Source organism: Barbus barbus, assembly GCF_936440315.1.
Source record: "Barbus barbus genome assembly, chromosome: 30".
In the NCBI taxonomy this organism is placed as follows: Eukaryota; Metazoa; Chordata; class Actinopteri; order Cypriniformes; family Cyprinidae; genus Barbus; species Barbus barbus.
The window spans coordinates 11,724,398-11,749,104 of NC_136758.1; the positions used below are offsets into that span (position 1 = coordinate 11,724,398).

Below are 24,707 nucleotides of genomic sequence, written 5' to 3' on the forward strand. Positions count from 1 at the left end.
TTACACATAGTTAAACGTTTTTTTTTTTTATTATTTAACGGTTTAATAATGTTTATTTATATAAAAATGTATCTGAATGCCTTCTCTAAGCCTCACAAATAAAAAAATATTAATTTTAAATTTTAATGCAAAAACTGTTTAGCTGTAGAAGATCAGTTTTGTTTATTTTATTTATTTGCGGTAAAAAAAAAATAAAAAAAATCTCAGCACAACTCAGTACAAATTTAAAATATTCAAAATACAAAATAAGAGTTCCCTCTTCCGGGGAATTCAATCGTTGCCCGGAAGTAGATTCTGCGGAATTCCTCCTCAGATTGTTATCGCAGCAGAATCCAGCGCGAATCAGTGTGAGAGAAGCTGAGCGCTGTGGCGGTTCGCGGTGTATTGTCTCGTATTTTTGGACATTCAGCATTCAACGGGATCCCATCCGGTCAGTTTTGATATTTAAAGCCCTCTGTCACCGTCGTGTTCATTAAGCGAACAGAAGGTGGTCGTGAATGTTGGTAACGTTAAATAACGGACAGTAGATGTTGACAGCCGCGGGCTTTACATCCAGACATGGTGCTTTGACAGAAGTGATGCTTCATCGCCAGTATGGAGTCTTTTATATTTTATTTAGTGTTATTAGCTCCACTTTCTATCCATTGTGCGGTGAAACCAGCATCTGTTGAAGAAGACTTGAGAAATCAGGAAAAGGTACAAGAGTTTGGTAAGTTACTCGGAGAAAGCAGTTCAAAATGGCTCAACAAGGAAATTAAATATACCAAAATATCTGGGGATATTTGGGGGTTGTCTGGATTGGTGAGTTCAGTCTTGCTTCCTTTTCCTGTTTTGACTCAGTCATGACCGCTTATGTTAGTTCATTTCCTCCAACATGGAAGCTGCTGCATTTGCAGTTGAATAGAAAACACATTTACATATAAGTTACTTTCCTTGCAGTGGAAACTGTTTGGGTCACTGTATGGTTGTACAGTAGGATGTAGTACTGACCAAAAATATTTAATTGTTATATTTACAAGTATTTAATATTTAGGTATTGTTTTGGGATTTGAGAAGTTTAAATGGTGTGTGTGGTATTATGTAGGAGTAATGAAATGTATATGCTTTACTTCATCCAGATGCGCTCAGCTCCATACTGTCAGACTTTGATGTTGTGCCTGCATCAGATCTCCAGCTTCACTCGGTCAGGAAGAGGGACGTTGATGCTCGATCACATGTGGAGCGGCTGGTCAGCTTCACAGCACTCCAGAGGTAAAGCTGTCAGATCAACACACAGCACTCTCTCGCTATTACACAGTGAAAGGCACTAAATAAGGAGACTTGAAGTTGCCAAGAGGCTGCTAAAGACAGATCACGTGATATTCGACTTTTTCATTTTTTTATTATTTGTAATGATTAAATTATTTTATTATAAATTACTTAATTTATTTATTGTTTGTTATTCTTCTTTGTCACTCTTTGATTTAAAAAAAAATATTGTTTTATTTTTGTTTGTGTTGTTCTCGGACCACCCGTGGTTCTAAAATAATAATAATAATCTTGTATATTTATTTTTAGCATATTTTTATCATAAAAACATGTATCGTTATTTATTTTATTCTATTATATAGACTTGTATTTTATATATAAGAATATAATATATTACCTATTTTTATTCTGTGTTATATTAATTGCTATTTTTTGTTAGTGATATTCTTTTCTGACCACCCTGGTTTCTATAATAATAATAATAATTATATTATGTATTTATTAGCATATTTACATATCCATCCATTCATTCATTTTACAGGGTTTTTTTTAGTGTTTATGCTATTCTTCTCTAAACCTCTGACCTGAAGAGATCACGATTAGAGGCTTGTTCTTCCTTTAGAGTTTCACTGAAATAAAAACACATTGATTACATCTTTTTTCAAAGGAACTTCAAGCTGTACTTGACAACCAACACAGACCTTTTCACTGACAACTTCAAGGCTGTATTCTTAGACAAGAATGGAAAAGAGGACCAATTTGACATTCAGTTACAGAATTACTATAAAGGACACGTAGTAGGTAAGACATAGGATGAGAACATCAGCCTTGGCTGAGAACTGAATATTCTTGTTTTTTCCATTTGTTACTATACATTGACATATCGTTGTTTGCTATCTCAACAGGAGAGGAGCACTCGCGTGTTCAGGCACACATAGACGGAGAGGAGTTTTCAGCCCACATTCTTACTGAAGAGGCTGAATATAATGTAGAGGTAATTTGTTCAAACATGCTTAATACTTGAAAGCATTTGATATTAATTTCACAGCGTGAATTTTTACTCTTGTCTTCGTTTAGCCCTTGTGGCGGTTTACAGAGTCACCCTCTGATGGCCGTTTGCTGGTGTACCGTTCAGAGGACATTAAAAACATCAGTCGACTGTCCTCAGCCAAAGTGTGTGGATATGTGAACGCTGATGCTCAGGAGCTTCTGCCAGAAGAGGCGAGAGCGGCGGGACAGAAGGAACAAGAGGAGGGTGTGTATTTACAAATGTATGGAACGGTACCACATAGGACTTTGGGTAATTTAGTATTGGAGACTGGATATCAAAATAAACCCCATTTCCTTTTTTCATGAGGTTCTGAAACTTTCAGGTGGCAGACCATTTTTAACTGTAAATTTGAGGAACAGGAATTTAATTCCCTGCAGTTATATATAATTATTAAATTTTTTAAACCACCAAATGAACTCTGACTGTATGGAATCTAGTGTAATTGTAAAATGTTGTCTTTAAAGGTCATTTTGTTTTTTTAGTAGTTTTGAGACAGACATATTTAATTATGATAGCAGCCTAAACACACAACAGATATTCAGCTTTCATCACATGCTCATGATGAGCGAGATGGTTACTGCATGAGTGTGTGTAGGAGTTATACATCAGTCTGACAAAGGCCGCCCATTCAAGCATGTAGTCACCCGGCAGTGACCTCCTGCTACAAGAACTGAACATAGTCTGGAGACAATGCATAATAATTAAATTCAGTAACTTCATTCTTGTTCTCCATTATCATACTAGTCATGGAATTCCCCCATTGTGTTGCTTTAAATTATGTAGATTAATTTATGGATATTGATGCTTTGGAACTGAGCAATTAGAAATAATTATTTGGTTGATTTTTTAATTTTATAGTGCAGCATGTTTAGATGCTTTTATTTCTTGAATGCAGAGCCTCACAACATAGAGAGAAGATCTACACACGACCACAAGAAGAACACCTGCCCGCTGCTGCTTGTGGCAGATCATCGCTTCTTCAAGCACATGGGCCGTGGAGAGGAGAGCACCACCCTCAATTACTTGGTGAGCAATGCAAATGTAACTGAAAAAGAGAGCCGTCACTCAACTTGTAGTATACAACAGAGCAGATGGTTGCATATAAACACCATGATATCAGATTAAAAATGCATTGAATTTGTGTGTTTTGTGTCTTTCAGATTGAGCTGATAGACAGAGTGGATGATATATACAGAAACACATCCTGGGATGAGTTTTTTAAAGGTTACGGTGTGCAGATTCAACAGGTCAGGATCATACTTTTCTGTTCTCATTAGAATTTAGTTTTTTTATTTCAGTAGATGAGTTTTATTTTCCTAAGAGCTTTTCACACTATGTTTAACCCTGGGTTAGTGTCATTCTAAATCCAGCTTTTAACTCTGGGTAATGGTACTTTTCACACTTGTATTTTAGAAGCAAGGTTAGCACTTCTTTTTACCCCAGAGTTACAGTGGTGGCCAAAATTATTCGAACATTAGTATTTTCACCAGCTAAAATGGTCAGTTATTTCTATCTTTTGCTGTAGTGTTTCAGTAGGAAACATTCATTTTGCCATTAATTGTAATAATCTAGTGAGATTTTTGTTTGCACAACAAGAGCCAGAGATCTGATCTCGTCATCATCCAGTCTGTCTGGAATGGCATGAAGAAACAGAACAAACTGAGACAGACTAAATCCAGAAGAGCTGTGACAATGTCTCCAAGATGCTTCAAGAGACCTACCTGTAAATCCACCTGAAAAACTATGCACAAGTGCACCTAGGGCAAAAAGCTGCTTTAAACACACAGGATGATCAAACCAAATGTTTATTTAATTTAGTTAATAGAAGTTCATTGAGAAAGAAAATCTATTTATGACAATTTTTTGACAGCATCCTCATTTTACAACATTTTTACACAAGTGCCTCAAACTTTTAACAGTACTGTAGTTCTGCAGGTAGGTTTCTTGAAGCATCTCGGAGACGTCACAGTTCTTCTGGATATAGTCTGTCTCAGTTTCAGCGTTTCAAGGGGAAAATGTCAAGTGGTGACAAAACCACTTGACAAAAAACACTTCATATCACAATAAATATCGTATCATGGACTTCATATTGCGATATTATCATATCATGAGATTTTGATATCGTTACAGCCCTACTTGATATACTTTCAAGCCACCAATTCATGAGAGAGGTAATAATGTCGGATCTGTGAAATAGGGTCTTTTGAGTGAATCACTGAAATGGATCATTAAAGCGCTCTGAATTATGATGAAATACATTTCTTGATTAAAACTCATTAATTGATGATGAATGTTGAAGGTTATCAGTGAATAATGAAAAACTTTGTAATTGTATGACTTCTGTTCCTCACACAAAGCTCTCACATGGCTTCAGACGAGTTGCAATACAGCACACAAGTCATATGAACCACTTTTGTGATGCTTTTGCATCCTCCTTAAAGCTTGAAAGCTCCATTGTCCGTTCATTTATACTGTATGGGAAAGTACAGCCAGAACATTATTCAAAACACCTCCTTTTGTGTGCCACAGAAGAAAGTCATTTGGGTTTAAAGAAATGTCCCAAAACAATCCTGCTTTTTTCACTCCTGATCACTAGTAGAACTGATGACTCTGAAGTAGGGGTGGGCGATATGGGAAAAATATCATATCACGATTTTTTATAGAAATATCACGATTCACGATTTTTATCCCGATTCTTTGTTAGTTTTACTATTTTGGTTTTACAAGTTGTCTGAGCATTACAGCCAAACTAGAAAGACAAAGATGCATGGCAGATATTTAGGCCAAAGTGGGTGAAGATAAAAAATCTTTGTCATTATTTTATTTTTCTTATTAAAAAATAAGAACAAAGATACACATTACAAATACACATAATATACAAATAAAACAAACAGTGCTTTATTTCCAGGTACAATAGGTGTATTTAGCAGAGCATTCAATGAAATTGAATGAACAAATATAAAAATAAAACACTAGATAGACTGATTCCTAAAGCAACTGTTTTAAAGTTTTTCAGTCAAGAATAGGGAGTGATTTTTCTCTTTGTGTTTTGTTGTTTTGTTAACGTTAAATGAATAGTTCCCCCACAAATTAATATTCTGTCATCTGTCTGTCAATTCTGTCATAATGTTTTATTTTTATATCATCATTTACTCAAAAGTTGTTTTAAACCGGAATGAGTTTCTTTCTTCTGCTGAACATTTATAAATGCTATTTTGAAGAAGGTGGAAAACCAAACAGTTGCTGGTCCTCAGTGACTTCCATAGGATTTTTCTTTCCTACTATCAAAGTCAATGTAGACCAGCAACTGTTTGGTTTTCCACTGAGTAAATAATGACAGAAATTCAATTTTAGGGTGAACTATCCCTTTAATGACAGTCGTTTAGTGTCCTGTCCCTTTAAGAGCTGCACGCATCTAATAAACAGGCACGCATCCGTTTCTCTCTTAACTATTTACTTTCATTTTAGAGATAACCAACTCAGTCTGTATGTAAACCTTGTGTGTTTTGACAGTATTAGCGCAAAATATAACTTAGTTGAGTAATCAGGCGCTGTTAGACAGGCGTTTTAGCGCGCGTGCTTCAGGTGTATGTGCTCAGAACAAGCGCACGTCAGACCAGCGCGCGAATTAAACATTTAACCAGCAAGGCTTGTATGCAAATAATGTACTTTTGCGATCGCGAATAAGTGCAGTGTCCTGTCTGAGTAACTCTACTGCTGTATGTCGTGTTGTACAGTACATAGAGACGGCGGCGCCAGAACTGTATTTGACAATGTGCGCGGTAGCGCGATACTACGATATTTCTTCAAAAGCAGATCGTGGAGACATTTTTATCGTCCACGATCAAAAATCGTCATATCGCACACCCCTACTCTGAAGTCAGACAGATCATAACAGCTGACTCAACTCTAATACAAAGAGCTTAATGTTAGTTTCAGCAGACCACAAAAGTTTCCAGATTTTGTCACATGGCTTGTAGCAATCTCCAGGTGTAACTCAATGTTGCACTTTTTCAAAAGTGGCTTTCCTCTAACTGACACATGCTTTTTCCATCATTACAGTGGAGTTCATGTGCTCAAAGTTCTTTTTTTTCACCTTCATTTCATTGTTCAGTGAGTCCAAGTTTTTGATCTGTGTGTGTGATCTTGCTGTCTAAGTTGTATATAAATCCCACAGATAATCATAAACAAGGAGCCAACAAAAGTTGCCCACGGAGAGATTCATTACAACATGGATGGCAGTCCATTAGGAAGAAAGGATGGTGTGTGGGATGTGAAGAAGCTTCTAGAAGTAAGTGCAGTGTCCCTAGAAATACAGTATACACAGCTCAAAATATTATAATTATTCCACAACAGTCCAATAAAAGTAAAGTTTATGTGCTTTGTATTCTGTATTGTATTAATAAGTAAAAGTTATTTTTAAGACAGTATTTCAAAATAAAGAAAATAATTAATATTTGTTAAATATAATTTCATTACGGTGTTTACCAGTGTTTCTTGCACACTTAAAGACAGCATGATGTCTGAATCACTAAGAAATCGACTCTTAAGAATTGATTCTTTTTAATGAATCAGTGGAAAAGATTCATGAACCAGCCTCTAACCTAATTGCAAGTTAGCGATTTGAATCAGATTCACTCAGTCAATGAATCCCTTCACAACAGACTCATTTTTCTTGTTTAATTCTCAATGAACCAGGATTCATTACTGTGGTGCATTTTAGGGTTGTGAACCTTACATCAGTATAATTACTAAAAGTATGTTCATGTGACAACCTATATTTAAAGATACATATTTTTGTTTGCATATTATTTAAATTCATTATTAATTACTTAATTTATTAATGGACTTTAAAAAAAAATTAATGACCAATATAAAAATATTGGTCATATCAACTGTAAGGTAAACGTTGTTTGAATGATGTACTGGAACCATTATCATGTTAATAAAATGACGAATTAAAATGTTAATTTATGTAAATTATGTTACACAACAAGTTTATTTGTCTGGATCCCTCAATCACATATTTGTAGACCCTCACCATCTTTATCTTGCTTCTCTTTAGCAATTCAGTTATGACATTGCAGACAACGCCTCTACAGTTTGCCTTGCCCATCTCTTCACCTATCAGGACTTCGATGATGGCACTCTGGGTCTGGCATACGTGGCTCCTTCCAAACAGGGATTGGGAGGACTCTGCCCTAAACGTAAGGATCTCTTCAACTGTGATCAGTGCACTTCCACTCTTCAAATGTTCTTGACCTTGCATATTCCTGTTTTACAGCCTACTATCCATCACAAACCGTCAAGAAACCCAGCTACCTAAACACAGGCTTGACAAGCACCATGAATTATGGGAAAACTATTCTGACCAAGGTTTGCTTTAAATACCACTTGCATCTTATATACTAGCAGGCAGCACACTGATGTTTTATCTTTCCAGGAAGCAGATCTTGTAACAACTCATGAGCTCGGGCACAACTTTGGAGCAGAACACGATCCAGACAACATACCTGGCTGTGCGCCCAGCGACGACCAGGGTGGCAAATTTGTCATGTACCCAATTGCGGTCAGCGGAGATCACGTCAACAACAAGGTATTATGCATGCTGTACTGATTCCCCTTTACATGTAGCCACTTTACTTACTCACTGGTTTTATTTTACCCTCAGCGCTTCTCCAGCTGTAGCAAGTTCTCTGTCAGTAGGACGTTAAAGATCAAGGCCCATCAGTGCTTTAAGGAGAGGAGCAGTAAGCTGTGTGGGAACTCCCGTGTGGAGGAGGATGAAGACTGTGACCCTGGACTCCTTCATCTCAATGATGACCCCTGCTGCACAGCTAAGTGCAAATTCAGGAAGCAGGCACAATGCAGGTAAAGAAGCTAACAGTGATAGACCAATACATCAGCATCGATCAGATATCGTGACCACACACTGTTTCAGTGGTCTTGTTTCTCAAAGTATTTTTTCTATTCATTGTATAGGCATTTAAAAAAAATACCCCAATCTAAGTCACGAACCAAACCAACCAGTTCAGAAATAAATCACAATATTAATAAATTATTTTCTAATATAAATAAATTAAATAATATTAACTTAATTACATAAAATACAAATGTATATGAAAATTGAGGAAAAACCTGTAATGTATTTTAAGTTATTTTATGCACAATGAATAGCGTTATCAAATAATAATTTTAAAAATACAATTTAATAATATTATATAATAAAAGTTTTAAAATAGTGTGTACTGTATACACTACCATTCAGTGAATTTTTAAGCAATTAATACTTTTATTCAGCAAAGATGCATTTAACTGATAAAAAAGTGACAGTAAAGATATTTGTAATATTGCAAAAGATTTATTTTTCATATAAATGCTTTTGAACTTTCTATTTATCTTAGAATCCTGAAAAAAAACATTATCATGGCTTCTACAAAAACATTAAACAGCACGATTGTGTTCAACATTGATAATACGAAATGTTTCTTAAGCAGAAAATCAGCATATTAGAATGATTTCGGAGGGATCATGTGACACTGAAGACTGGAGTAATGATGCTGAAAATTCTGCTTTGCATCACAGGAATAGAGTATATTTTATATATATTCATGGGAATTGAAATTGGATAAGTCCATTTTTGCAATTAAGTTTAATTATGCTGGCTGATGGCTTCAACAGAAGCATATTACATCGACTGTCGATGTTTAGTAGTCAAAAGTCAGAATATAGTTTCAAAAAAGTTTTATTAAGAAGTGTGGTTCATTGTTCTGTCAGTATCTGTGGCTGATATTGTTGTCTGTGACCCTCAGTGACAGAAACAGCCCCTGCTGCAAGAAATGTAAGTTTGAAAGTGCAGATAAGATCTGTCAGGAGATCATCACCGCCACCTGCAAGGGCACATCAAGGTGCACAGGTGAGCATAGAACTCTCCAGTGTCAATGTAGCAGTGGTCTACATCAGTTATATTTAAAGTTTTACCCTTGTGTATCCCTAGGCAACAGCAGTGAGTGCCCCACCCCTGGTAACCTGGATGATAATACAGAGTGTGTGGACAAGGGCCGATGTCAGAAGGGCGAGTGCATGCCTTTCTGTGAGGCCGTGCATAGTCTTGAGTCCTGTGCCTGCAATGGTAAATGTCCCAACAGACCCTCCTCCCTGTGTTCACTAGTGCCCAACCAAGAGATCTAACTGGATGACCAGTTAAAAAATAATTTTATATATATATAATTTTTTTGAAAGGTTAGTCTCAAAATTAAAATCAGTAAATACAGACTGTATGACAACTATCCACAGTCTTCTGTATATAATGGCAGCAGGTGAGATGTATAAAAACGACTGAAATTATGGGATTATTTTGGCTATTTTACACATTGACTTCAGATATATGTAAACAGAAACTGCGATCCGTACCATATCAAAATTGTGTTATATTGGCTCACTAATTAATTGAGAGGGTTGATGTACACTGAAACTAGTACCAAAACACACATACTAATAATAGTGTTCAATGTTTTACCTGTAATTATGAATGCAGTAGTGCTGAGTCTGTCCATTTGCTGTGATGATTTTCAGAGACTGAGAACTCGTGTAAAGTGTGCTGTAGAAGCAGTAGCGGGCTGTGCACTCCCTTTGACAATGAAGGGTCATTTATTTACCTGCGCAAGGGCAAACCTTGTACCGTTGGCTTCTGTGACGGGGCAGTGAGTACACTTCTTGTCTATGTTTTGACAATGATCAACTATCAGACTGAATAGTGTTTTCTATTCACGAGCGTGATAAATGCTGTGGTGTTGTTCATTCCAGGGTAAATGCATGAAGCACGTCCAAGATGTCATCGAACGTTTATGGGACTTCATTGACAAACTGGACATCAACACATTTGGTAAGGGATGATAGCAGGGTGAATTAAGCTAGGACTTTTTCTGTATGTATTGTAAATGCCAGTGGTGACCCTTTTCTGTCAATGTGCAGGGAAGTTCTTGGCTGACAACATAGTTGGATCAGTGGTGGTCTTCTCTCTCGTCTTCTGGATTCCCCTAAGCATACTTGTGCACTGTGTGGTGAGACTTATTTCACAGTCAATGTGTTTTTCTTGATTGATTTTTCTTAAAGGGATAGCCCACCCTGTCATTATTTACTCACACTCATTTGACTTGCTTCTGTGCAACTGTTTTGAATTTTGACAGTCAATCTACAAAAAGCTCCCTAAAAGTATTATAAAAGTGGTCCATTTGAATTGTATGCTATATTTCAAGTATTCTAAAGCCAAGTGATGACTGTGTGTGAGGAATTAGTATTTTAGCATTATTTATACACTTATAGTATTTATTAATAAAGGTTAGGGTTGAATTCGCTTTTCATTTTTGTAGGCATAAAAGAAAAATCAATAATTTTGACCCATACAGTGTATTTTTGGCTATTGCTACAAATACACCCCAGCGACTTAAGACTGGTTTTGTGCTCCAGGGTCACATATATACTTTTTATTTATAATTAAAAATACTAACATATGCACTTAAGATATTTATATTTTTAATCAGTATGTTAGCAATATGTATGTACTATTATAGTATTTATTAATATTTTAAATGAGCTTTTTTTAATACTTTTAGTTTTCATTTAAATGTAATATTTAGTCATTTTGATAAACTAGTTTAAGTTTTTATAATTTTGTTGTGTTATGATTATGGTTTTGTTATTTAATGTTTCTATTTAGTTTTAGTTTTATTTCTGTTTTAGTCATTTTAAAAGCTTATTTTAAAACATTCATTTAATTTTTCATAGGTTTTCATCTGATATTTCTAGTTTATTTTATTTCAGCTTTATTTCAATCAACAACAAAAAAACTTTAGTTAGGACCGAAAAGGAAATAAGCCAATGACTTTGTTTTTTTTTTTAATTTTTTATCTTTGATCGTTTTTTTTAAGTGTATGGGATACTTGTTTTGTACAGTTTGTAAACTTAAATAAATTCCAGTTTTATTCAGAAATAGCACTGTGAGGAACAGACTGAAATTTGATGGTATTTTGCCATAATCTCATTTGTATTGCGGTCATATTCAGAAACTTCTGTTGTAATTATGTAAGTACTATGGTGAGTAAATGATGACAGAGTTGTAATTTTTGACTAAACGAGCCCTTCAAAGATAAGACATTACAATGATCGTTTCTCTTTGCTCATTAATAGGACAAGAAACTGGATCAGCAATATGAGGAAAACTCCAAAACCATGGTGTACCCTAGTGTAAGTCCTTCTGTCACAAAACTACAACTCCACCATGGCTCCTTTCTCTTGCAGCAGAGATCAGATTACTAACAGACTAACTAACAAACTAAACCTGCATTAAAGTCACCCAGCACCCCAAAGTAACATAATAACTTGCTCATCCAGTTAGCATGGCGTCTTTTATCAGGGCGAGTATGGGCGAGCGTGGCTGCAAATGTATGACTTGTGGCTTGTTTGCTTTGACCCTTGTGGAACTGCAGCAGATGGTGGTGGAGGTGTGTAGTAGAGCTCTCAACTCAGGTGAGTGAGCGTCAAACGGCCCCCGCACCGCTGTGCCCCCTGAGTGTGATGAGTTGGAGCGTGCTGCGCTGGTTGTGACGTGTCAGACGGACTGACTGCGTTTAGTTCAGCTTGTCCTGTATGTCTCGTGCATTCGGTGTCCATGAGGATGTGTTGCCGGTTTCTGCTGTTTTTGGATGCAGTTCAGTACTGGAGTGTTTTAAATGCACGGCTTTGAAACTCTCTTGATACTGCATACGCTACGGGTACCCCCCTCTTCATTTGATTTGGTTCAAGAGATGTGAATGGACCGTTACTGATTTGGCAGATGCATATTTTTCTGCATTTAACTCAAGTGTAGCATGCTGTTTATATTTTGTATAGGGATGAGCATCAGTTTGTCTAGTCGTACTTGACAGATGAATCAGAATAATATAACTGCACTACTATGTAATTAAAATCATGTATACATTTACATTTCTTTATATATATATATATATATATATATATATATATATATATATATATATATATATATATATATACACACATATATGAATTATTTTTGTGTATTGTAATAGATTTATTCGCAATTTGTTCTAGTTTTATCTATACTGTATAACTATAATTGTGTATTAAAAAATTTGTAAAATTGATCAAAATTTGATCCTAGAGATGGTACAAATGTTTTATGTTTTAATATATATAATTATTTAAAATAAGCTTTCTGCCCACTTTTGTAAAGACTTTTCAGTAAATGTGCTATTATAAAATAAAAATAAAAAATAATACAAATGGTTGTATTTTAAATTATGCAAAAAAGCTGAATTAAAATTATAATTTGTCCAAGTTTCAGTAAAAGTGCTATTATAAAAAGATAATAAATATAAAAACAAAATAAAAAATGATACAAATTGTATTTTTAAATGCAAAAAATTAACAAATGTTTATAATAATAAATAAATGTTTTCATATATCAGTAGTTGGTTTACGTACACAAACATCATTCAGATGTCTTTGTATCGCATTTTGCTATTGAGTCACAGTTTTAACCCTTGTGTATTGTTCAAATTCACCACCCTTTCGTTATATTCAGGATGAAAACATCCACTAAATTAAACTGCTGTAAAATTGTATCAGATAGATATTTTTTTGCATAAATCTGTTAATCAACCTCAGTCCTGATCAAAACTACTAAATGTTTTTTAAAAAATTCAGGATTTTTACTCTTTAATTGCCAAGTTCATAATTGATGTCACTGATTTGGGGAAAAAAAACACAAAATTATTTATTTTCAATATAAAAAGTGATTGTGGACTGGATATTTTTTTACCTATTATCAGTCTTGGACATGTCAAAGATTAGTAACAACATTGGCTTTGATGCATTGTTAGTTTTTGTGCAGCATCAGATTTGAATTTTTTCTCCCTCATTTACTGTTTGTGGCTGTTTTGCCCCATTGACTTCCATTATAACGACATTTTTTGATTGCAATGCCATGACACCATATAATCATGCATTCTTGATTGTTGGTGGTTTTCCCTGTTGGGAAGAGGTAAAATTTGTAATTTTTACTGTTGATCACCAGGTAGCACCATTAACTCTTTAGATAGGCCTGTGCAAAAGTAACAAAGCTTAGTTTCTGGCTTGCATATGGAGTTATATGGAGTATAACGGCATATTATAGTGTGTGTGTGTGTGTGTGAGAGAGACCTTTGCACACTTACCTTGATATATCTGAGAAAATCTAAATATGCACCTCAGCTCTCAGAACTACGTGGAGTAAACAAAAACAAAGTAAGTGTATTTATGCACCTGCTGTCTTTTGATGGTGAGAAGTACAGACTAAACAAAAACAAGGTAAGTGGATTTAAACACTTTCATGCCATCCTGCTGGTCATTTGATGGTGAGAAGAGCAGCAAGCAACATGAGAAAGGGCTTGATTGTACTGAAGTTTTAGAAATGATTATGCAGCCTGACCCCTCCAGCGAGCTGCAGGATGTATTGTCTTCTCCCTCTGACACCACAGACTCAGGAGAGTCAGATCCTGATTTTGTTGTGGCACCCTCATCGTCCTCTCCAGCTTCCACTGAAGGGCGAGGAGGATTCAGAGGATCCTGGATCTGGGTGGATTGGGAGAAACAGCGAAGTGTGGTTTTCCACCAACGTGGAGACAACTCCCTTTCTTCAGCCTGCCAGAGGCGTGACTCCAGGGCCGACACCTTATGCCATCGCAGGGGTCCAGAACGTGGATTCTGTGTTCAATCTGTTTTGTACGGAGGAGATGATAGACCTCATTGTCAGCATGACCAACCTCCATGGGCGCTGCACAATGAGAAACTGGACCGGGGTGGACTCCACAGATCTCCATGCCTACGTGAGCAGCTTGTGCCATTCGAAGGGCGATGTAGATTTCGGCAGTACATGCCAAAAAAAACAGCCAAATATGGACTAAAAATTTGGGTGACTGCTGATGTTGCCACATCCTATGCCTGGAGGTGTGACATTTACCTGGGTAAGACGGGTGATGCTGCAGAGGTGGGTCAGGGAAAGCGTATCGTCATAGAGATGACAGGAGGACTCCAGGGTTTCACTGTCACTTGTGACAACTTTTTTTATGCATATTTTGATTTTCTCAGATACATCAAGGTAAGTGCGCAAAGGTCTCTCTCACACTCTCTCTCTCTCACACACACACACTATAATATGCTGTCACCAAGACCATTACCACACGTGCCAACCAGAAGCCATGGATGACAGCAGAGGTTCGTGGGCTGCTAAAGACCAGAGATGAAGCATTCAGATCAGGAGACAAAGCAGCCCTCAACACAGCAAGAGCCAATCTGTCTCATGGCATCAAGAAGGCAAAACAACAATATGCTTAAAAAAATCAACAACTTCACAGACAGTAAAGACACTCGGTCCCTATGGCAAGCCATTCAGACCATCACTGACTACAAGCCCCCGCCACAGGCCAGTGACGATGACACATCCTTACCAGATGCATTCAACCACTCTTACTCACGATTTGAGATACAGAACAACACACCTGCACAGAAACTACTCACATCTCCAAACGACCTGGTCTCTCTCCAGCCGATGTAAGGAAGACCCTGTCCCGGATTAACCCACGAAAGGCTGCGGGCCCTGACAACATACCTGGACGTGTACTGAGAGACTGTGCTGCACAGCTGACTGATGTCCTAACAGACATCTTCAACACCTCGCTGAGCCAGGCAGTCGTCCCCACGTGTCTCAAATCCACCTCCATAATTCCAGTACCAAAGAAGTCACCCGTGTCCTGTCTGAATGACTATCGTCCCATAGCACTGACCCCAATCATGATGAAGTGCTTTGAGAGGTTAGTCATGTATCACATCAAGTCCAGTCTCCCAAACACGCTGGACCCATTCCAGTTTGCATACCGTCCAAACCGTTCCATGGACGATGCAATATCCACCACTCTCCACCTAGCTCTTACTCACCTGGAACAGAAAGACTCCTATGTAAGAATGCTGTTCATTGACTTCAGCTCAGCATTCAACACTATAATCCACAACAGCTCATCCACAAACTAAACTTGATGGGCCTTAACACCCCCCTCTGTAATTGGATCCTGGACTTTTTAACTGCAAGACCTCAGTCAGTCCGTGTCGGCCGCAACACCTCCAGCACTACCACACTGAGCACAGGTGCCCCACAAGACTATGTGCTCAGCCCGCTGCTCTTCACGCTGCTGACTCACGACTGCACTGCCAAGTTCAGTTCCAACCACATCATCAAGTTTGCTGATGACACAACTGTGGTAGGCCTCATCAGCAACAATGATGAAACGCTCTACAGAGAGGAAGTTGCACAGCTGGCGAAATGGTGTGGTGCTAACAAACTGTCCCTCAATGTGAGACAAAAGAGGTTGTGATGGACTTCAGGAGAAACTCTGTTGACCACCCCCCACTGACCATCGACGGCTCAACCGTGGAGAGAGTCGGCAGCACTAAATTCCTGGGGGTGCACATCTCAGAGGATCTCACCTGGACCACCAACGTCACGTCACTCAACAAGAAGGGACAACAGCGCCTCCACTTTCTCCGCCGGCTGAAAAGGGCAAGTCTCCTGCCACCCATCCTCACCACTTTCTACAGGGGCACCATTGAGAGTGTGCTGACCACCTGCATCACTGTCTGGTATGGGAACTGCAGTGCTGCTGACCGCAAGACCCTACAACGGACAGTGAATTGCACTACAAATCTTTTTGCACTATGCGCTGCTTCCCTCAAAATCTCTCTTTAATCTGCACAATTTAATGTACGAAATATATATACAATTTTGTTTTTTTGCACAATTTCATGTACAGTATATATGTTAAGTTCTTGTACAGTCTCAGTTTGTGTATGTCTAGGCAACTAGGTATAGTAGTTATAGTATTTATAGTACATGTATAATCAGATGGTCTATTTTTGTCTATAGTCAGATCCCCCCTTTTTTTTTTTATACTTGCATTGTTGTATGTTTATCTTATGTTTAACTAGTATGTAGCACCGTGGTCCTGCGAGACACGACATTTCGTTTCACTATATGTCCACACATGTAGCAGAATGACAATAAAGCTCAACTTGAACTTGTTATACCCCATATAGCCAGAAAGCCTTTTTTTTGCACAGGCCTATCTAAAGGGTTAATGGTGCTACCTGGTGAGCAACAGTAAAAATTACAAATTTTACCTCTTCCCAACAGGGAAAACCACCAACAATCAAGAATGCATGATTATATGGTGTCATGGCATTGCAATCAAAAAATGTCGTTATAATGGAAGTCAATGGGGCAAAACAGCCACAAACAGTAAATGAGGGAGAAAAAATTCAAATCTGATGCTGCACAAAAACTAACAATGCATCAAAGCCAATGTTGTTACTAATCTTTGACATGTCCAAGACTGTGATAAAAGGTTAAAAAATATCCAGTCCACAATCACTTTTTATATTGAAAAGTCATTTTGTGTTTCTTTTTTCCCCAAATCAGTGACATCATTTATGAATTTGGCAATTAAATCCTGGATTTTTTTAAACATTTAGTAGTTTTGATCAGGACTGAGGTTGATTTTAACAGATTTATGCAAAACAAAAATTGAAAAAAATATTTATCTGATACATTTTTACAGCAGTTTAATTTAGTGGATGTTTTCATCCCGAAAGGGTAGTGAATTTGCCCACAGTGTATTGAGTTTTTGAAAATTTTCAAAGCACTTTCCCAAAATGTGTGTCAAAATAAGATTTGTCACCAATAATCATTCCATTTGCTGAAACACAGAGAAAGTTGTGGCCAAATTAAGACTCAACAGCACCCCATAGTGGACGAAAACGTCCCCAACATAGCATAAGGGTTAAGATGGCATGTTAAAAATAGTTTAAAACCACTTTTTTTGTTCAAAGGGTTCTAGGAACCCTTTTGTTTTTGTTTCACTGTGTTATGTTTAAATCAGTAGTTCATAACCATCAAACTTCCAAGGGGGCCACGGGACAACTTAAAATGACTAAATTATATTTATTAGAAATACTTAAATTGCTACAAACAACAAAAAAGTGTAAACTGAAATAATTTATTTCTCCCATTAATAATTATATTTATTGAAAAATATACAGAATTAGTATCTTTTTAAAATCACAAAATGAATTTTCATGTATCAGCACTGCTAGTTTCTCTTAAAGGGATCATCGGATGCAAAATGTACTTTTACAGGTTGTTTGAACTTAAATGTGTGTTGGCAGTGTGTGTACACAACCACCCTATAATGATAAAAATCCACCCAGTGGTTTTTATTTAATCCCTAAAAGTAATATCCCCTTTTTCAAATCATGCCATTCTCAGCTTCTTGTCTGTGTGGCGTCACACGGACCAAGGCCGCTCCCACGATAGTTGATTGACACGGCCGTCTTACCTTAGACCCGCCCTGTGTGAGCTGTAACAGCTCTTGTTTCGATGCTGGAGCAGGGACATAGACAAGAATGTCTTCTAAGCGATTGAGGTGTTTTGTTGTTGGATGTAATAATGAACATAGTAGTCGTCGTTTACTCTCGACATCTGAGCCGCTGAAGACACAGTGGATTACTTTTGTTTGTGAAGGGAATGCGCCTCCCGATCTACCTAAATGCATCTATGTTCGCGCAAATCATTCGTGATCCAGCTTCACCTACAGCAAACTCGCGGTTCGGATCATATTATGGATTTTTAGTCACGGATCAGATTACTTTTTGGATCAGCAAAAAACAAAGAAAGTTTGTTTTTTATTAATTACTGAAAGCTTACTTTGAGTACTAGCTGAACTACTAAAGTCAAACAAGAACAATTACACAAATTACAAGCATAGATGAATACAACAAAGTTACTAATAAAGTCAGTAACATTAGTATTCAGGTGCAGAAATGTAATAATTGTAAAATAACACAATAGTGCTCTTCACTGCAGGTATTTATAGGCTTCTGTCTCTTTAAGACCAAATGCACGTACCTAATACTGATACACATCCAGTTTCTTTCTCAGCTGTTTCGGTTCACTTAAGATATAACTGACTGTGTTTACCAGAATACCAGCCAAAACAGGTATTTAAACATAAGTGTATGTTTCCGTTCATTTGCATTTAAAGCAACATGCAACAAAACGAGTTGATTTCTGCAAAGCGGATTTTGATAAGGTAAAAAGGGTGTTGTTTTACACTATCACTGAGAAATTTTAACCAAAGTATGTTAGACTTTTCATTAAAACCCTAAAGAATCATATCAACTTGTGGAAAATGGGCATCCGATGACCCCTTTAATAAAAATCAAGCAGCATTTTCAGCAGAAATATCTTTGAGAACCACTGGTCTAAATGTTTTTGGCAGGAAGAAAGTAAAAATCTATGATACACAGTACTTTGATAATCAATCATTGCTGTCACTTCCGAGTACTCATGCCCATCCCTATTTATGCAAGATGTTGTGAATACTACGATAAGTCTCCCTTACTTATTCCATCACAAATTCTGTCCTTAGAGCACAGAGCTGATGAGTGGTCTGGAATCGGCGCCCATCCGCTTTGTGAAGGGCCCTCATCTGCATTCAGCGGCAGCGCGACCTCAGCCCTCACTGGGCCCCACAGGCCCCGGCGTCTCACCGGCACAGGAGACGCTCGCCAGCCCAGACCCTGCCGACCTCTCCGCCGCACTCAAAGCGGATCCGCTGCGAATGGCCACAATCGAGGAGGACCCCAGCGGAGACTCCTCTCACCTGGACGAGGAGTCCGGCTTCCGTCAAAGCGACACAGCTGCCAGGTCCTTCGAGGACCTCACCGGACAGGCAACGCCATCCCGCGGGGACAAGAGACGGCTGACGAGACAGGCGCGCATTGACAGTAAGGAGACGGAGTGCTGAGACTGACACTGGCATGAGTCATAAATGACTTGAGCTGTGAGGATCAGGGTGCAATCAGGCTTCGTTTTGTTGGTGCATTTAAAAGTGTACGTGATGTGCAAACTGCTGACACATTTTGGTTGGTTCTTAGAAATTTTGTAGCATTCCTTTAATGCACAGTTATAGTTGTTAAAAATACAGTGCTACTTAAAAGCATGTCAGAAACTGCCAAGAGAAATGACTTTGCATTTGGTCAATTCAAAAATTAAAGGAATAAATTCCATACAGCTTTGGACAGCATCTTTGGCTGTGAAATATGACTCAGCAGTTTCAGAAGCCAGCAAAATGACAAAAGTCTATGCGTTTAAATGGATAGTTTCTTCAAAAATAATTTTTTTACTCACCTTGATGCCATTTCAAACCTGTATGACTGACTTTCTTTTGTGGAAACACAGATGCATGGAAGTCAATGGGGTCAAATATTCTTTTGGACCCCAGTGACTTTTATTGTATGGACAGAAACAGTAGCAACAGTGTACATAATATCTTCTTTTTATGTTCCACTGGAAAAAGTAATACAGGTTTGAAAATCACAAGGTTGGGTAAATGATGACAGAAGTTTAATTTTAGCGTGAACCATTCCTTTAATAATTTTACATTGGCCCTATATATGTCTGTTGTTTCTCTTTAGGCATTTTTTGTTGTTTTTATAAACCGAAGTACAAATCAAAATAATGTTTTGTGGTAATTGACAATCACCGGTGCCGTCCTTAGATCTTAAAGGGACAGTTCACCTTAATATGAAAACGATGCTATCATTTTCTCACCTTCATGACATTTCAAACCCAAAAATCACAAATGAAGATGTTTTTAATAAAACCTGAGAGAGATCTGTCCATCATTTAAAATTCATTCTGCCAAAACTCGCACTTCAAAATGTTCATAAAGACACCGTAAATCTGTATGAATCAAATATAGTTTAATCCAGGTCTTCTGAAGAGATACCTTATATTTGCATTCTATTTACCAGAAATGATTTGTGTGTTGATCAATGTATAGATGAGAATAAAATCTAGCATTAAATCTGTTCATCATATAAAGCGTTGATTATAATGTATTCATGATTTTTTTCAAGTATGAAAGTTTTGGGAGAATGGACTTTTGATTGGAGAGAATGCAGGTTTCGAAGATGATTAAAAGACTTCTGGGTTTGGAATGACATGATGGTGAGTAAATGATGACAGACTTGTTATTTTTGGTAAACTATCCTTTTAACTTGTATTTAATATTCTTTTAATACAGTCAGTATGTGCCTTGTAACATACATCCAGTAGTGCAAATTATAGTGCATGTATACCTCATTAAGAACATGAGCAGCAGGACTACTGCATGACTATACTTTTGATGTTACACTGGTCGACTTGCTGAGAAGATTCAAGCTATGCATGTCCTATGCCATATGTTTATGAATTAAATGTCATACGTGTTTGGAAACTGTAAGACGAGATTCAATTTATAATGAGTTTTATTTTGTGTGTTCTTAAGGCTCCAATGATAGAAATTGCACAATTGTTTTGCATTAAGGTTTGTTCAGTTTAATTTGTACTACTATATACTCTATAGCATCTCGTGTCATTTTAATAAAGCAGTATGAATATGTGAAACACTGATTACAGAGCCGATGGATGTGCATATTTCATAGATTTTCTCTTTTTGCCACTAAAAACTGTTGTATAGGTGTGACCAAAATCAATCGATATAGTATTCCCCCACTGTGAAATATCTGACTTTAACTATTAGTCGAATTTTAAGATCTTGTAAAGTTTTAATGTGCCATAATTCAAATGACAAAATATATATTTTGTATTGCTTCTTACTTTCCTGTATATCAAATCAGAAGTAATTAAAACATCTCACTTGGATGTAGACAGCTGTATCTGATCTCCTTCTGCTATCATTCAGTGTGTGTGTTTTTTTGATGCTTGGTTATGTCACATTTATTTAACATGTAGCCTATTCTTGGGGTTTGAAGCCACATGAATAAACTGCCTCTACGCTGAAGTGTTTCTGATTATTTTATTACCCTGAAAGAAAATATATTTGATATTCCCAGAAGACCTAGAAATGAAAGCCATTATTGTCCCTACTAAAAAGCTTAGTGCGTATAAGAAGCTCAATAAAGCAATTGGCCTCACCTAAACATTAATCGTTCAGAAATCTAAATATATTTTTGGCAGAATATTAAACATTATGTATGACATCTGTGATTTAACTTGAGTAACTCCCGTTTTCAAACACCTCCTGTTTTCAAATCAAGTCGTGACTAGTGGATGGTCCTTACACAATTTAGGATGAGAAGCGTATCCAAAAATGTCCAAATATAAACTATAGGAACTGAATGGTGTTTTGCACGCTGTGCATCATCTGACCTGTGTTTTAATCACACAGTAGGCTGCTCTCAGGGCATTTTGGGTCCACATCCCCCCAGTAAGGCAGAATGAAGGGCAAATCAGTCACTCGCGCCTCAAGAAGTGTCCATAAATGCTCTGCCACAAACTGATTGCCTTTATCAGAGAGATGAAGTCCGTCCGAAAGATATACTGAGAAATCCTGAGGGGAAAAACTGTTTGTATTCTTATGTTAATTCACTATATTTATGGTTTTGCCGGCATGTGTTACCTGTCCGTCTTTCTGCATGAGTGTCCAGAGGTCTAGAACATCCACACCAGACTGTCCAGCAGCCTGAACACAGGCCTGCGCATACTGACCAGCCACAGAGTTCAGACGATTCAAAGCTGAACCTGATAAAAAAAAAAAAAAGAGCATTTAAACACACCACCATATTCATTATGTGTGTGTGTGTGAGAGAGAGAGGGATAGAGAGACTGAGGCTATCATTGTAACTAAATGCTTAAGTTGTGCTTGCTTCACACTATATACTGCCAAGTATTTTTGTTAAATAGTATGTGAAGCAGCATGCAATGTGCAGCAATACATGTTTCATATAATTTGTTACACTGCTGTCACATGACACTGTTGCGTGTCTAATGAAGTGATCTGGTTATAATTTCAGAAATAAATGGGTATTTTGCAAGGATTTGAGTAAAAATGTATTAACAGCAGATGTTGTTTATAAAGAATGGTTTTATATCGTATATTTTTCTATTCTTTTTAAAAAATTGTTGTAAAGTAAGGGGAACCGAAATACATGTTTATAGTGTAACTAATGTTTGTTAATGTTAAGTTTTATTTACTGGTATTATGTAATTTCTTAATGTAATAATTAAGTGTGTTCTCTCTCTCACCAATGAAAATGCAGTACTGTATCCCTCAATGCAAGGCTCTCAAATGAAGAACCCAGCATGATTATCATCTTTGAACTATTTGTTCAGGCTGTTTATAGTTCAAACATTTTAACATAAAATTGAGTTAAAATTCCAAATAAACTTCATTATTTTAATTAAAACTAATGAGGTCATATGATGGCAGTATAGAATACTACCGTGTACATGCTATTTTCTAACACTGTGCAGCATGCAGTACACTAGTATTGAACACAGCCTAAATTCAGGAGGTGTGTCACCTTTTAGCAAGCACTCTTTCTCCCAGGCGGCTTCTTGAAGTGGTGGTGGTGTGATGAAGATGATCTTGTCATTGGATATTCCTACTACAGACAGCAGATATTTGACAATATCTTTTAAATTCTCCGTGAACTCCTGGAGAGGCACGTGCTGCGCGGGGTTCTTGTCTGGGAAGAAACGTTTGTAAGTGTCTCATAGTATCACTGCCGCTGGTGTTTAGATCTTGAAATGACACTTGAAATGTTCTTACCTTCCAAAGCACAATCATTAGCGCCGAAGAAGACGGTCACAGCCGCAATGGGGGCATCAGAAATGGGCACGATGCGAGGAAGCACAGTCTTAGCCCACCTTGTGTTGTAACCCGACAAGCCTCTATTTACTACGTCGCATTTTCTAATAAATGAAAGGAGTGATAAAATCATCAAAAATGCAATAATACATCCGTGCTGTCATAAAATCTGTACCTGGCGAGTTTATGAGAGATTTCGGATCCCCATCCGTTCGCTTGAAACGCAAACTGAAACAAAAACACGGCATGTCAGAGTAAAGAATAAAACCAAAACTGACCTGTGTCCCAAAATGTTACCTGCGTTATTGAGTCGCCGAAGAGGATGATTTGGGGCCATATAACTTTCTTTAGTGTCGACATAGTTACAGCAACACCTGGCGACTTCAGTCTACTAGGAGCACAATGTCAATGTGGTGCTTCGTTTCTAAACGATTCAGTGTTCGAATCTTTGACTCGTTCACTTCCTCGCATTGAATCCTCTCTCGCGTGACTAAAGCGCGTGACTGCTTCCCTGTCTTCAAAGACTACAGCGCGCGCCGAGAACACGACCACTTACTATTAAATAAATAAACCAAATAGAGTGCATATTATTAAGGTGTCATTCTGTCTATTCTAAACATAGCAATTTACTATTTAATAAATAAATAAATGACCATAAAGTGTGTTATTCAGTCCATTCTAAACAGGGCAATTTATTATTATAAATAAACTAATAATTGGTTATTAACTAAGGGGCCAGGGGCCACTATAGGGGACCTCAGCAAACCTCCAATGACTTAAAGTGAATAAAAAAGACAAAACAAGCATTATGATGCCAAATCAACTAAAAATCAAGATATTTTTTATTTTACCCCTCAAAAAGCCTGGATATAAAAGGAAGCCTAATGTTAAAACTATGATTTCTAGACCTGTAATGCTAATTAATAAAATCTTAATAATAATAATAAAATTATTTTATAGTTTATATACATATTGAACAATGGCAATAATAAATAAATATAAGCTGTATACACGCAATACTATTTATCTATTTAATTGATCTATTTAATAGATATGTTTATCTATTTAAACATAGCCACGCCTGCTATTTTAAAATATTAGGTCATATACTATGCAGTATTTATTAGTTGTAGTAGTAAATTCAAGCTATTAAAGGGATAGTTCACCCAAAAATGACAATTCTGTAATTACTCACCCTCATGTCGTTCCAAACCTGTAAGACCTTCGAAGCTACGGGAATTTAAAGTCGTGACGTATTGTCAAGTATGGTGACCCATACTCGAAATTGGTGCTCTGCGTTTAACCCATCCAAGTGCACACACACAGCAGTGAGTAGTGAACAAATCCACACACACACACACACACACACCGTGAACACACACCCGGAGCAGTGGGCAGCCATGCTGCAGCGCCCGGGGAGCAATTGGGGGTTCGGTGCCTTGCTCAAGGGCACCTCAGTCGTGGTATTGAGGGTGGAGAGAGCGCTGGACATTCCCTCCCCCCACCTACAATCCCTGCCGGCCGGGGGCTCGAACTCGCAACCTTTCGATTACTAGTCCGACTCTCTAACCATTAGGCCACGACTTCCCCCTCAAAAATGCTTTTTGTGTGCAAAGAAACCCAAAATAACAACTTTATTCAACAAT

At 37.3% G+C, this 24,707-nt stretch overlaps 2 protein-coding genes across 7 annotated transcripts; one reads left to right on the plus strand and one right to left on the minus strand.

Annotated features, from left to right (window-relative positions):
* Nucleotides 1-276: 276 nt before the first annotated feature.
* LOC306850268 (disintegrin and metalloproteinase domain-containing protein 17-like) lies at nt 277-21,127 on the plus strand. 4 transcript variants are annotated; one of them, XR_013782394.1, is made up of 21 exons: nt 277-709; nt 1,119-1,251; nt 1,916-2,049; nt 2,154-2,242; nt 2,326-2,503; nt 3,195-3,325; nt 3,460-3,546; nt 6,477-6,590; nt 7,365-7,506; nt 7,584-7,675; nt 7,743-7,895; nt 7,971-8,170; nt 9,112-9,215; nt 9,297-9,431; nt 9,875-10,002; nt 10,106-10,184; nt 10,274-10,362; nt 11,489-11,545; nt 18,835-19,192; nt 20,327-20,417; nt 20,494-21,127. XR_013782394.1 is itself a non-coding variant. In XM_079385806.1 (20 exons), the coding sequence occupies exons 1-20, from the start codon at nt 595-597 to the stop codon at nt 20,329-20,331; spliced, it is 2,523 nt and encodes an 840-aa protein (XP_079241932.1). In that variant the 5' UTR covers nt 277-594; the 3' UTR covers nt 20,332-21,127. The 4 variants fall into 4 exon arrangements, 2 of the variants coding, with proteins under 2 accessions (XP_079241932.1, XP_079241931.1); XM_079385806.1 differs by having other exon boundaries at nt 20,327-21,127; XR_013782395.1 differs by having other exon boundaries at nt 288-709; nt 18,835-19,298; nt 20,327-21,127.
* Nucleotides 19,050-23,503, minus strand: iah1 (isoamyl acetate hydrolyzing esterase 1 (putative)). 3 transcript variants are annotated; one of them, XM_079385807.1, is made up of 7 exons: nt 23,359-23,503; nt 23,237-23,289; nt 23,023-23,165; nt 22,775-22,939; nt 21,871-21,992; nt 21,621-21,801; nt 19,050-19,167 (listed from the first exon to the last, which is right to left on the minus strand). In XM_079385807.1, the coding sequence occupies exons 1-6, from the start codon at nt 23,419-23,421 to the stop codon at nt 21,628-21,630; spliced, it is 720 nt and encodes a 239-aa protein (XP_079241933.1). In that variant the 5' UTR covers nt 23,422-23,503; the 3' UTR covers nt 19,050-19,167; nt 21,621-21,627. The 3 variants fall into 3 exon arrangements, with proteins under 3 accessions (XP_079241933.1, XP_079241935.1, XP_079241934.1); XM_079385808.1 differs by lacking the exon at nt 19,050-19,167 and having other exon boundaries at nt 21,244-21,801; nt 23,023-23,120; nt 23,359-23,496; XM_079385809.1 differs by lacking the exons at nt 19,050-19,167; nt 23,237-23,289 and having other exon boundaries at nt 20,768-21,801; nt 23,340-23,503.
* Between the last annotated feature and the right edge of the window lie 1,204 nt (nt 23,504-24,707).